The sequence below is a fragment of the Echinops telfairi genome, unplaced genomic scaffold, assembly GCF_000313985.2.
Source record: "Echinops telfairi isolate 266 unplaced genomic scaffold, ASM31398v2 ScPeMD7_2;HRSCAF=8, whole genome shotgun sequence".
NCBI classification, from domain to species: Eukaryota; Metazoa; Chordata; class Mammalia; order Afrosoricida; family Tenrecidae; genus Echinops; species Echinops telfairi.
In genome coordinates this window covers 6,249,791-6,262,764 of record NW_022103898.1, presented here as the reverse complement: position 1 = coordinate 6,262,764, position 12,974 = coordinate 6,249,791, and the positions used below count along the sequence as shown (strand labels likewise).

Here is a 12,974-nt window from a genome sequence, read left to right as displayed (position 1 = left end):
CCCACGGCAGAGGAGAATGAGGAGCGGACCATGATCAACCCCGCCTCCAAGGAAAGCCCCAAGTTCAAGGAACTGGTCAAGGTAGGGAAATGGGTCTTAGGGGCTGCAGCCTGGGCGGTGTGGGGTCCAGGACAGAAGTGGGCTTGTGAACGGGTCTTGTTCTGCTCAAGTCCCAATCCCTGGTACCTGGGAACGTGACCTTCGAAGGGACACTCGGTGAACATGAGGTCATCCTGGAGGGAGGTCAGGCTGGAGGGGATGCTGTTGCTGTCAGGTGCCCCTGAGTGGGCTCCCACCATAGTTGACCCCATGCACGACAGAAGGCACCGCTGCCCGGCCCGGCGCCACCCTGACAATGGTTCCCAGACTCCAGCCCATGGTCAGCCAGCGTGTACGTCCATCTGCTTGGGGCCTTCCTCTTTCTCACCGCTCCTCTGCTTTGCCAATCTGATGTCCTTCTCCAAGGTCTGGTCTCCGCTGACACTGGTCCAAAGGACGTGGGATGAAGGCTCACCAGCCTTGGCAGATGCGTGGTGGGAAGGGGGTGGGGGGGTTCCTAATCCTGAAGGACTGTTGTCCTCCTGCGATACGAAACGAGACAGAGACACAGACAGATGGAAGAGAAGACAGAGGCCGGGCCGACGGTGGCCGCCACGTGTCCAGAGAGCGCTCTCTCTTTCTCCCAGCATGTGTGCAGCCTGATAGCTCTGATCTTAACCACAATAGAGCTTTGGAAGCTAATCTCCGGGAGAGGGCTGGATCTTGGCTCTGGCTGCTCCCTCCTCTAAGCGTCCAGCTCACCCCTTTAGCACCAGAGCCAGCTCTGATCAGACAGCCTCAGAAAAGCCACCACTGGGAAGAACCCCACCCCCACCCCCACTCAGGTGACAGGGGAGGGACAGGCACCGTGGATATGCTGTTTATTACGTTATGAGTCACCGACCGGGTGACGTTCTATGAACGTGTGTCTCTGGAAATTCCTCCCTGAGGCCACTTGGGAGCCCGAGGCTGGGGGTCCAGCTGTCTTTTCAAAGGGGTGAAACAAGCCGCCTGCCAGCTGTCTCTGGCTGAATGCTGAAATAAAAAACATCAGCTTTTGTAGGCCACCTCCTCCCACCGGAAAAAAACACCCCAAAACCCCAAAAAACAAAAACACATTGATTCTTTCAACTTTTTTTTTTTTTAATTGTGAATTGGGTCAGCGTTCACATATCAGATCATGGTTCCTAGGCCCTAAACTTAAACCCCGGATCACACCAGACCCGATCGTGTGGCCAAGGAGTGAACCCCCAACTCATGGCCAAACCCTGTGTGCCTGTCTGAGCAGAACTGAGGCTCCTGTAGGGTTCTATCGTTATGAGGGGTCGAGCATGCTGCAGGGGAGAGCCAGCTCAATGGCACCAGCACCCCACCACCGACCGCGAAGACGTGGTTGGGAATCTCAACCTAAAGCAAAAAAGTGCCCATCCTCAGTCACATCATTAGACTCTTGGGCGGCCCCAAGGTCCCCACGTAAACAAAGATGGCTGAAGTCAGAGGGACCTTCCCAGCTCTCTCTCACCTCCTCAGGGTCAGCCCTCTCTTTAAAACCAATTTTAAAGCCCTGCCAAATCCCCTCTGCATGAGAGCAACATCCTGTGTTCCATAGGAGACCCTCTTTGAGTGAGGCAAAGTCTTTGCCACACAGCTGGTCCATGCACCCACACTCCACCCTGCTGGGAACGCTCCCTCCACCCGCTTCTTCTTTGCTGTGATGCTTCTTTCTGTAAGGTGTCCTCGGGCCCTCCCCCCAGCCCGCCATTCTGCCTCTTTGAGTGGGCTGAGGAAGGCCCTTGACAGGATGTGGACACACAGTGGCTGCAACAATGAGCTCAAACATAAGAACAATTGTGAGGCTCGCTCAGGACTGGGGTGTGTGTTTTATCCATTGTGCACAGGGTCGCTGTGAGTTAGAGCCTGCTCAATGGCGCCCAACGCCAATAGCAATGACCTTGCTGCCTCCAAGAGTTCAGAGCCTTGGTGGTGACGTGGGTCATCCGTTGGGCTGCTAACTCCAAGGTCAGCAGTTGTGTTAGACCAGGTTGACCAAGGACACTCAACTATGTATGAGAAAGAGCTTTGTATCAAAGAGTAATTGTATATCAAGAAAACATCCCAGCCCAGTCCAACTCAAGTCTGTATGCCTGATATTAGCTCATAAGTACAATACTAGTCCATACGTCTCTCTTCAGACTCACGTAGCCGCATGCAATGATGCAGAATGCAGGAGGATCGCAGGCTGGTGGGTGACAAGTCTTGTGGATCCAATGGCAGTGGAAGCATCACAGGGCTGGTGCAGGTCTCTGCTGATGATGTGCTCAGGGTCCACTGTGGCTCCACATGGCTTGTCAACAGGAAGTTGAAGCAGAAAGAGAGTGTGTGTAACCCCGCCTCCAGGGAGAACGAGACGACATTCCCAGAATCCTCATGAGAAGGCCACGCCCACAAGGAGGCATCATCAGGCTGTGACCTGATGGACAGACTAGACTCCACCCCTTCACTCTTAATACCTTCAAGTTGACACAGGATGATGTGGCCACCACAGCAGTTCAAACCCACCAGCCACTCCCGCGGGAGAAAGAGGAGGCTTTCTGCTCCTGTAAGGAGTTGCAATCCTGGAAACCCACAGGGGCAGTTCCGCCCTGCCCTGGAGGGTTGGCTGCAAATCGGCATTGATTCGATGGCAGTGGGCTTTTCAGTTCTGCCTGAGCATTGCTGTGACATCAGGAATGTGGGTCAGGTGTTGATGAGTTTCTCCTGGCACCTGTCTTGGGGGGTCCTCCAGGTTCCACCAGTCCAGGAGGTTTGTTTCTGTTTGTTTTGTTTTAAGAGCTTAACAGTCTGGTCCATATATACCATCTCTTCCATCACTCACTCACTCACTCACTCACTCACTCACTCACTCACTCACTCACTCACTCACAGCGACCCTATCGGACAAGGTAGAACTGCCCCTGTGGGTTTCCAAGACTAACTCTTCACAGGAGTAGAAAGCCTCGTCTTTGCCCTTGGAGTGGCTAGTGGCTTTGAACTGCTGGCTTTATGGTTCAACAAGCAACGAGGAACCCACTACCCCTCCGGGACTCATCCCTCTCTCGCAGCCCAGATCGCTTTATATTTAGAAGGTATTTTTAGGGACGAGCCTGGCTGTGTCCACGCTTTCAGAATGCATAGCCAGGAAAAGGCAGTCACACTTCGTCAGCACCTGATTGTCCCTTGGCCCCCATTTCTCTGCCAGTTGAGGTTCTCGCCTTCCTGAACAGGACGTGTCCTGAGCTGTCACTCCCACGTTTCCTGTGGGCATCAGCTGTCTGAGGACTCTCCTCTGGGCTGTCCTCAGGGCTGACAGGACCTCGTGGAGACCCCAGTGCAGGCCTGTGCCTGCTGCCCCGCTCTCGGACTCGCTGTCACCTGTGATAATACACCAGGGTCCTCTGTGGATGAAGCCACCGTGACCGTGCTTGGAACTGATTAAAATGTAATTGTTGTTGCTCGGAGCAAGGATGGCTGGGGTCCTGATTATAACTTGGAGGGAACTAAAGGAAGACTGATTCTTGATTCAGGTTCAAGCGGGCTGGCCAAACGGTGCCCGGGGCGTAATTAATCGGCATCCTCAGCCATTGCCTCCAGGATGCGGGGCTGAGAAATGAGTCTGGCCCTAAAAATAATGGCAGGGGCCATCTCTAACGAGCGTTCGGTGGGGCCAGGGATTCAGACGCAGGGCCTAGGAGGTGCAGGGGCAGGTGGGGGGTGGGGGTGGTATCTCAGGCAGGGACCAGCCAGACTGGTTGCTGGGATGAGTTTTGTGCCAGGAGGCCAGGTGTGTGGTTCATTGCTCAAGGTTGATCTTGATCCCTTTGACCTGGGGTGGGAGTTTGATTCAGGTCACCGAATGAACCAGATGGAATTTCTAAAATTGCCACTTCTTCAATTGAAGAGGAGTGCTTTCATAGGATTTTTCCTAGGCTTAAATAGGTCTGACTTGGTGGCCTGGCAGTGTGTGTGATGGGCTGCTAAGCCCAAGGTCCGCAGTTTGAAACTACCAGCTGTTCCACAGGAGAAAGATGGGGCTCTCTACTCCGGTAAAGCGTTACAGTCTCAGAAATCCACAGGGGCAGTTGTACCCTGCCCTCTAGAGTCCTTATGATTCTAAATGAGACTCAATGGCTGTGAGCTTGGTTTTGCATTAAGCTCCTAACTGTAGGGTCGGTAGTTCGAACCCACCAATGGCCCCTTGGGAGAAAGATGACGCTGTCCACTCCAGTAAAGATGCTCTGTCCTGTGGGGCTGCTCTGAGCGAGAAGCCACCGATGGCTGTGAGTTTGTTTCTCTTTCTGGCCAGACACACAGCTCTCCTGTGTCCCTGGTCCAGGCAGACCCTGGACCTGGTGGGAGGGAGAGCAGGAGACAAGCAAAGCGAAGGGCAGCCTGCAAAAGAGCCCCTCTTCCATCCGGACAGTGAGCCCCTTGGGCCTGCCAGGCGGGGGCAAAACAGGGAGCCGTTCTCAGAGGAAAGGAGCCCTGGGTGGTGCAGTAGGTTAACCACGAGGCTGCCATCCTCAAGGGCAGCAGTTCAAACCCACCTCCAGCCTGACGGTCTCAGGAACTCCCTGGGCTGGCTCTGCCCCACCCTTTGGGGTTGCTAGGAGCTAAAATTGCCTCCAGGGCAATCAGCAGAGGGGTCTTTGCGGGGAGGGATGCAGATGCCCCTAAATGCCTTACCAGGAAGGGGAAGGGCCCGGGGCCTTGCAGAGGGTAAAGGACACTGGTGAGGTTGGACGACCGGAGGCGGGATGGGGAACAGCAGTTGGCGGTCCTTCCCTAAGGGAGCATCAGAGGATGGTATCCCCGCAGCTAATTAGCCAGGACAGGGAGTCACCATGTTCTTCAGAACTGGACCCCAGTCGGTCTGTTTGGGGAAAGCAAATGTCCCTTGAGAGGCTTGGTGGGGTCAGCAGGGCAGCCCTCACCCTTCCTGGGAGGTGGCAGGAAGCAGGTGTGTGGCACCGGGATACCGCTGGGTGCCCCCTCACCCTGCAGCTTTAGGCTCTGGGTGCCCAGGATGGTTGTGTGGGTGAGTCAGAGCCTGAGTGGGCTTGCTCCGGTCCTGCCTGGTCACCCTGGTGATGCCCGCCGCTCCCCAGGTCCTCGTCGACTGGGTCAACAAGGTGCTGGAGGAGGAGCGGATCATCGTGAGGAACCTGGAGGATGACCTCTACGACGGCCAGGTGCTGCAGAAGCTCCTGGGTGAGTGGACGCCGGGGCGGGACGGGCCTCCCACTCCATGCCACCGGGCACTGCTCCGCAGCGAGGGGCCTGGGGCTGGGCCCATGAAAGAGATGTTGTCGACTTTGTCTTAAGGTGCTCTCAAGAAACACAGCTGGACACACACACACACACACACACACACACACACACACACACACAGTCCCTGGCAGTGCCAATACATATGTCTGTGTGTAGATGGTGTATACATGTGTATATACCCAAGATATGTTAAGGATCTCTGATGGTGTAGTGATCACATGTTGGGCTGCTAACCACAAGGGCAGCAGTTTGAAACCACCAGCCAGCGCCACAGGAGAAAGACAGGGCTTTAAATTCTTCCAAAGAGTTACAGCAGGGTTCTCAAACTTTTTAAACAGGGGACCAGTTCACTGTCCCTCAGACCTGTTGGAGGGCCGGATTAGAGTTAAAAAAAAACTGTGAACAAATTCCTATGCACACTACACATAATCTCATTTTGAAGTGAAAAACAAACAGGGCAAAAACACCCGGCAGGATACATGTCCTTGGCGGGCGGCATGTGGCCCGCGGACCATAGTTTGAGGACCCCTGAGTTACAGTCTCGGAAACTCACAGGGGCAGTTCTACCTGTCCTGCAGGGTCATCATGAGTCAGCGTTGGCTTCATGGCAGTGAGTTATACAATCTATATGCACATAGAACACATAGTGGGGAGGTGGCAGTGGGCTGGTGGCAAGTCCAAAATCCATACATAGGTGACAGGCTAGCCTGAGACCCAAGTTCTATTAGGTTGGGACACAGGAAAGGTGAGGTGAAGCGTTTCTACCCAACTCACCCATTGACAAGGCTATGCAAAATGCTTGTGGGAAATTGTCCTTATCTCTCAACTCCATTTTCCCCACGGACTCTTGAAACCCCTGTGTCTAGTCTGGAAACAGAAGTCACTGCCGGGAAAAGCCCCCCTTATCTCTTCGGGCCTTCAGAGGCATGAGCATTGGCTGGTTTTCAGGAGGGGATTATAGCACCTTCCATGGGTCTAAGGGTGTCACATGACATGGCATCAAGGAGCCCTGGGGCAGAGTGGGCTGCCAGGTGCAAGGCCAGTCGTTCAAAGCCACCAGCTGCTCTCTAGGAGAAAGGCAGGGCTCTCTATTCCCGTAGAGAGTTGTGGTCTCAGAAACCCACAAGGGCAGCTCTACCCTGTCCCATAGGGTGGCTGTGAGTCGACAACGGTGGACGGCACTGAGTCGGATAGGTGGTTGCTTTGCTGGCCTGCAGCTCTGGCTCCTCTCCCTGCCCCTGTCTGTGCGGCCTGTTTCCAGAGGCCAGGATCCCAGGCTTTCAAGCATGGAGAGAGGCAGAGGAAGGGGGCAGGGATGGGGAAGAACAGCCGGTCAGTAGGGTGGACCGTCCATGTGGAGGTCTTGAGCACGTGTCACACAAGGACCCGGTTTTGGCAAGGCTAGGGCGTGTCTGCGATTTCTGTTGGACATTGGGTGGCTATGAGGAGGACCAGCTTGATGGCCCCTGACAGCAATATAGAAATCTTCGCTGGACTTTTTGAGGAACTGCGCAGGATGGAGATGTACTTGTGATCGATCTCCCTTGACCTTAGGCTTCACTCCTTGTCTGAAGGAGACATCCTTTCTGATCTTCCCAGGAGCAAACCTAACAGTATTGTGCCCACAGTTCTTTTGGGAAAAAAAATTTAAATGAAACATTTCACTGGGGGCTCTTACAGCTCTTAGCATAATCCATGCACCAATTGCATCAAGCACATTTGTACATAGGTTGCCATCATCATTTTCAAAATCATTTTCTGTTTGAGCCCGTGGTATCAGCTCCTCTTTTTTCCCCTCTATCAACCACCTTCCCACCCTTAGGAACCCCTGATAAATGGTAAATTGTTGTTATTTTCATATCTTACACTGTCCGCTGTCTACCTTCACCCACGTTCTGTTGTTTGTCCCCTTCAGGGTGGGAGTGGGGGTAACACGTTGATTATTGTGATCAGTTACTCCTTTCTCCCCCTTCTCCCCCCACTTTCTCCCACCCTCATGGTATCACTACTCCCATTCCTGTGCTTGGATTCTGAACTCTTATCTCTTCTCTGTTTGGGGTCTTCTGATGCCTGATGCCTGATCCTGTCCACACCTGTGATCACCCAGGTGGGTGTGCTTCTTCCATGTGGGCTCTGTTGCTACCCTGCCCGATTTAGATTCTCTGCCATCCATTCCTGGCTTGACCCCGCCCCTTGAGTCAATTGAACCCTCTGTGCCCTAGATCTAGCGGCGTGGGCACAGAGCTCTGGAACTGGCTCTCAGGACTACAGACCAAACTCTGAACTTCAACCTGAGTCCTTGCCTTTTGGCGTACCACATCAGCACCTCCCCAGGAGCAGAGAGGGGGGTCGATGCAGGGTTGTCACCTGCTCTGGGTTCCTTCTTCCAGTGACCTGGCGGATGCACACCTGCCCCGAAGTGGCTGTGCCTGTGAGATTTGCCGTCTGTAGCAGACACACACCTTGAGACGGACCTTTTTTGACAGCCTTTGTGTGTGTGTGTGTGTGTGTGTGTGTGTGTCCAGGGAGAAGCTTCTCCTCTGTCTTGTTTGACTGTCTCCAATAAGCACTCCATTAGGCAATTCTAAGAACCTCCCATATGTCAAGTGGTGTGACACAACCACTTCGTTTGGCTGCCAAAAAAGAACCACGGAAGAGCATCTCAGGACATTAATGGAACACGATGACACTGTGCCCGCTCGTACGAATGAGGCTGTTACATGGACAAGACGTGGGCGTGAGCCACGGGATCTCCAGGCCAGCCCCGGCATGCCAGGCAGAATGCGGCTGTTTGGCTTCCCTAAAGCAGAGCTGGATCCAAACAGCAGGCTCTGGCTGAACACCGGCCGAGGGCGGAGCCGACTCTGTCACCTGCCCTGGGCTCTGCGTGGTCTGCTGAGAAGGACTGGTCCTGAGAGAGGGGGAACCAGGGAACAGCGCCCTCATCAGGGACAGAGACGAAGATGCTTCGTGGAGGAGGGGGTGAGGGGGAGGGATGGGCATGGAGAACGGACGTCCAGATGTGTCCATGCAGAGGTGGCCAAGGGCGACTCTCTCCTGCATCCCGGGTGGATTCTTTCTAAGAGGAGATTCTGGAAGCAGCTGCCTGGTTCGCTCCCTGGCTCGAGGTGACCTGCACATGGGCAGTGAGGGCATGCAGGCTAGGTTTTGAGGGTACTCCTAGACCGTCTCTTGTCCTGTTTGAACTCGCAGACACACACACACCCCTCCTTGCAAAAACCAGGTCCTCCTATGTGATAAGTTATCAAGACCCCCACATTGGGTGGTCAGCCCCCCTTACCTGCTGCTCTTCTCTGCTCTCAGGACCCCCCTGTCCCCTTCCTCTGCTTCTGTCTATGCTTGGGAGACTGGGGTGCTGGCCTGAAACAGGCCGTAGCGGCAGGCAACCATAAGACAAAAACACCAAAGTCACTTGCTGCCGACCCACAGCGACCCTGCAGGACAGGGTAGAACTGTCCGCGCGAGTTTCTGAGACTGGAATTCTTTACGGGAGTAGAAAACCTTGTCTTCGTCCCACAGAGCAAGCTGGCGGTTTCGAACTGCAGACCTTGTGATTAGCAGCCTGCGGGTAACTACTATGCTACCAGGGTTCTTGATGGGAATAGAAAGTCTCATCTTTCTCCCTTGGGGCAGCTGGTGGTTTTGAACGGCTGACCTCGTGAGGGGAACAGTCCATCTAACGTGTGACCCAGTAGGCCACCGGGGAGTCCAGTCTGTATAATCTACTGTCTGGAGGAGAATATCAAAACCACCCATTCTTGGACTCCCCGAGGGATGGAGGGTCCCATGAGAGAATGTCAAGTTTGTAGCATCCTCTGATTTGGGGAAACGTTGGTCTGCTAACCACCCATTGGCTGGTGGTTCAAACCCATCAGCTGCCGTGGGAGGGAAATATGTCTGTCTGCTCCTGTACAGATTCACAGCGTTGGAAACCTTGATGTAGGGTCCATGTGAACCAGAATTGCCTGGACAGCAGTGTCCCCCCCACCCTCACACAAACCTCCCCCCGTAAAAATGCTTTACACAGACCATTGCTAGGGGTCACTTACAAAACGGGAGGGAGGGGGGTCCCGTTTGTGATTCACCAGGAGCCCCCTGCTTTGACTATCACCCACCTGAGTCTGCTCTGTCCTCAGTGCTTGGATGCTGCCAGCCACTCTGGGAGGCCGGGGCCACTCATCTGTTTGCTACATCAGGAAGTACCCGGGGCATCTTGGGGTGACAAGAGGCAGGGATCTGTAGCCCCATTGCTCTGTGGCAGCCGTGGGGTCATGTGTTGGGGACAGGTGTCTCCCATCACCGCCTACCAGCTCCGCTCTGCTCAGGGGGCACATTGTGCGGGCGAGGCTGGGCTTGGCTTCCTGGTAATTGAATCTCGAGTAGATGTGACATCTCGTCTGAGCTTTTCCAGATTGCTTCCTGAGCTCACGCTCAGTAATAAAACCACTGCCGAGTGACTGCGAATATCTAATCATCCTCCTGACGGCCGAGTCAGAGTGTTAGAGAAACGGGGCGGAAGCTTTAGAGACCCAGGCTGCAGCCCCCTCCTTGTTAGTCTGCCCTGAGCAAAGACGGCTTCCCACTCTGCCCAGGAGCCAAGAACACAGTGCCCTGCCTCCTTCCCTCCTCCCTAGGTGCCCCTGGGGTGCCCAGGTGGGCTGGAATTGTGTGTCTCACTGTCTGTGCAGAGAATGCTCCTGAAGGGTGGAGGGGGGCACCCACAGTTTTATTCTTGGACGTCCCCTTTTACGCTCCAGTCAAATCCTCAGGAAAATGAGGGGGCCCGTGGCTCAGAGCTCCTTAGTTACCCCCCCCATCACCTCCTCTACTTGGGGGACCCTGGGGAGGTAGGGGGCCGCACCTTTGCCCTGAGCGCCCCCATCCCCCACTCTCGCTCTCATACCCTGCCTGCCCCTCTTGTCCTGGCCACTGCAGAGAGGCTGTCCGAACACAAGCTGGACGTGGCCGAGATGACCCTGTCCGAGGCCGGCCAGAAGCAGAAGCTGCAGACTGTCCTGGAGGCGGTGCACAAGCTGCTGCAGCCCCACGGCTGGGCGATCCGCTGGAGTGTGGACAGTGAGTAGCCACTGGGGGCCTGCCTGCCCATGGTGGCCATTGGCATGGCTCCAGGTACGGGGCCTGGCTTTTGAGAAACCCACCCCCCACTCCCCCGCTCTGTGGGAGACAATGCAGGAGAGGCTCATGGAGGAGGGAGAGACTCACACCTGTGTCACACCTAGGGCACCCAACTTGGTCTGCACCTCCCAGCAGAGAGGACTGGGAGGGTGGATCCAGGAACACTGGCCCGAGGAAGGACCAGGCTTGGGCTTGTGTCTGAGTGGCCTGAGCTGCAAGGACCAAGCCCCCCAGGCAGGAAGAATAAAAGATGCATTATCCGCACGGAGGAAGCTGGGCCCCCAAGACCAGGACACCGTGCTCCTTCTGGGAGAAGGACCTCCGTCAGCTCCTCCAGCCTCTGGGGGCCCCAGGCTTTCCCTGGCTTGTGATTACATCACTGGACTGTCACATGGTTGTCCTCCTTCTGTGTCTCTGTGTGGGAAAGGCCCCTCCCCAATCGGATCAGCACCCACTCTACCCCCAGAAAGTCCTCCTGCTAAACCTACACATGGTTCTTCCTATATGAGTCGGTTCTGACCCATAGCGACTTTGTGCACAACAGAACGAAACGCTGCCTGGTCCTGGGCCAGCCTCACAGTGGTTCCTGGGCCTGAGCCCATGGATGCCACCACTGTGTCCGTCCATCTCCTGAAGAACTTCCCCTTCTTCACTGCCCCTCTACTTTACTAAGCATGATGTCCTTCTCCAGGGACTTGGTCTCTCTTGACAAGGTGTCCAAAGGACGTGAGATGTAGTAGCACCTTCAAAGATCCCCTTTCCAACAAGGCCCAGCTTACAGACACAGGACTTCAGACAGCAGCCTGTCCTTGGAGAGGAAACAGTGCCTGTCAGATGCTAAGGCAGAGACTCCGTGGGCTCCCGGTGAGACCCAGCCCCAAATACCAATGGCCCCTGTGTTAGACAGGGTTCTCTAGAGAAACAAAACCAGAACACTTATGATTTTATATATATATATATATACATATATATGAGGATAGGTATATAGAGCACAGAGGAATATTAATAGCTAATTAGTCCACACAGCAGTACAGAGGGCTCAGTTCAACTCACCTCCATGGAACAGTGAATGTACTGAAAGTCCTTCAACTTAGGGCTGCTGGGTCCAAGGTCAAGGAAGCAGACAGCTGAGTCTTCCCAAGGGCAAGGCAGGCAGATTCTGCCCATAGGCAGCAGACAACAGGGCGGGTCACTGCAGTCAGCAGCTCAGGCCCTGATGGGACCGGGAACTCAGGAAATGCAAGGCGACAGGATTCAACAGGCTCAAGCTCAGGTGATGTGCACACCAGCAGTGTGGCCAAGCAGGTCTCGAAGGAACCTGAAGCTCTAGCAACAGGATCCATGGGTTGGCTGTCCCACAGGTAGTGTAGCTCACAAGTGGAGGCAAAGAACTCCCTAAAGCGGCCGCACACTGGCCTGATCACCAGAGAGCAAGAGAGGGAGGGGCGGGTCTTGCCATTTCTTTCTTTGCTTTCCAATCAACTGTGACCTTATTAATCCCACATGTTCCTATTGGCCAGCTTGGCACAATAGACCTACCTAACACAGCCCCCATATCAAGTGTGCTGTCCCACTGATGACTCCCCGGAGTGGGGTCTGGGATCCAGCATGCTGCCCATGACACAGGTGTCAGCTTTGGGGACAAGCATTTCCAGCCAGGAAGTTAACCCAGAAGGGGCATATTTAAGCAGGAAGTGATGAACCCCTTCTCTGCCCTGTCTGCCCTTCCACCACTGGCCCATCCTCTTGGCAGTACTGCTGGTACCTGGGGGTGTAAGGTGAGGGGGCTTCTGGAGCCTTGCTGTGACATCTTGTTCTTTGCCCCCCAGTTCCTCAGTGCTGTGATCTTGGACAGCCCCAAGCCTACGTTGTGGCTACGGGGGCCTCAGTGGGGAAAGGAGGGCTTGCTAACCACAGAGCCCTGCATCCAAAGGCCACACTGGGTCCATGTGTTGAAGAAATGCTGGTGAGACTTGGCAGTGTCCACCAGGGACTGAGCAAGACAGTCAGCAGTTAGCCTCCAGTGATCCCCCAAACTGCCCTGTCCCTGAGCCATGCCCTGCTTCAGATGGCAGACTGCAGCACCGCGGGGGTAACGATGGGACACGATCCTGATGTGTGTGTGGCCCGGTGACCTGTTTCTCCTGATCGTTCCCCGTCCCTGCATCTGCTCATCCCCCTTCCTTCTCCTCCTCCTCCTGGGGAGCAGCAGGCTTGTAAAAGCTGGGGAATGTGGTGGCAGAACCCGGTGGGGATCGTTAAGGTCTCAGATAGCTCACGGACACAAGGTAGAGATGGCGAATGGTTTTCCGTTTGCTCATATTAAAAAAAAAAGTTTTTAACCACGATTTAAAAAAATAAAATGTATCGCATAAATTGTAGCCTACCAGGATCTCAGTCATTCTGAGAGCCAGAGAAACATCAGGCTAGGGATGCTGGGAAGGTCTTGCTTTGTCTTGGTCTGTGTGGCT

At 54.7% G+C, this 12,974-nt stretch overlaps 1 protein-coding gene across 1 annotated transcript in view; it reads left to right on the top strand.

Moving 5' to 3' along the window:
• Nucleotides 1-12,974, top strand: part of PARVB (parvin beta) — a 99,984-nt gene that overhangs the window by 56,795 nt on the left and 30,215 nt on the right. Inside the window, exons 3-5 of the mRNA XM_004700645.2 lie at nucleotides 11-81; nucleotides 5,184-5,286; nucleotides 10,303-10,443. Of these exons, the coding sequence (XP_004700702.1) occupies nucleotides 11-81; nucleotides 5,184-5,286; nucleotides 10,303-10,443 (315 nt within the window). The remainder of the gene's footprint in view (nucleotides 1-10; nucleotides 82-5,183; nucleotides 5,287-10,302; nucleotides 10,444-12,974) is intronic.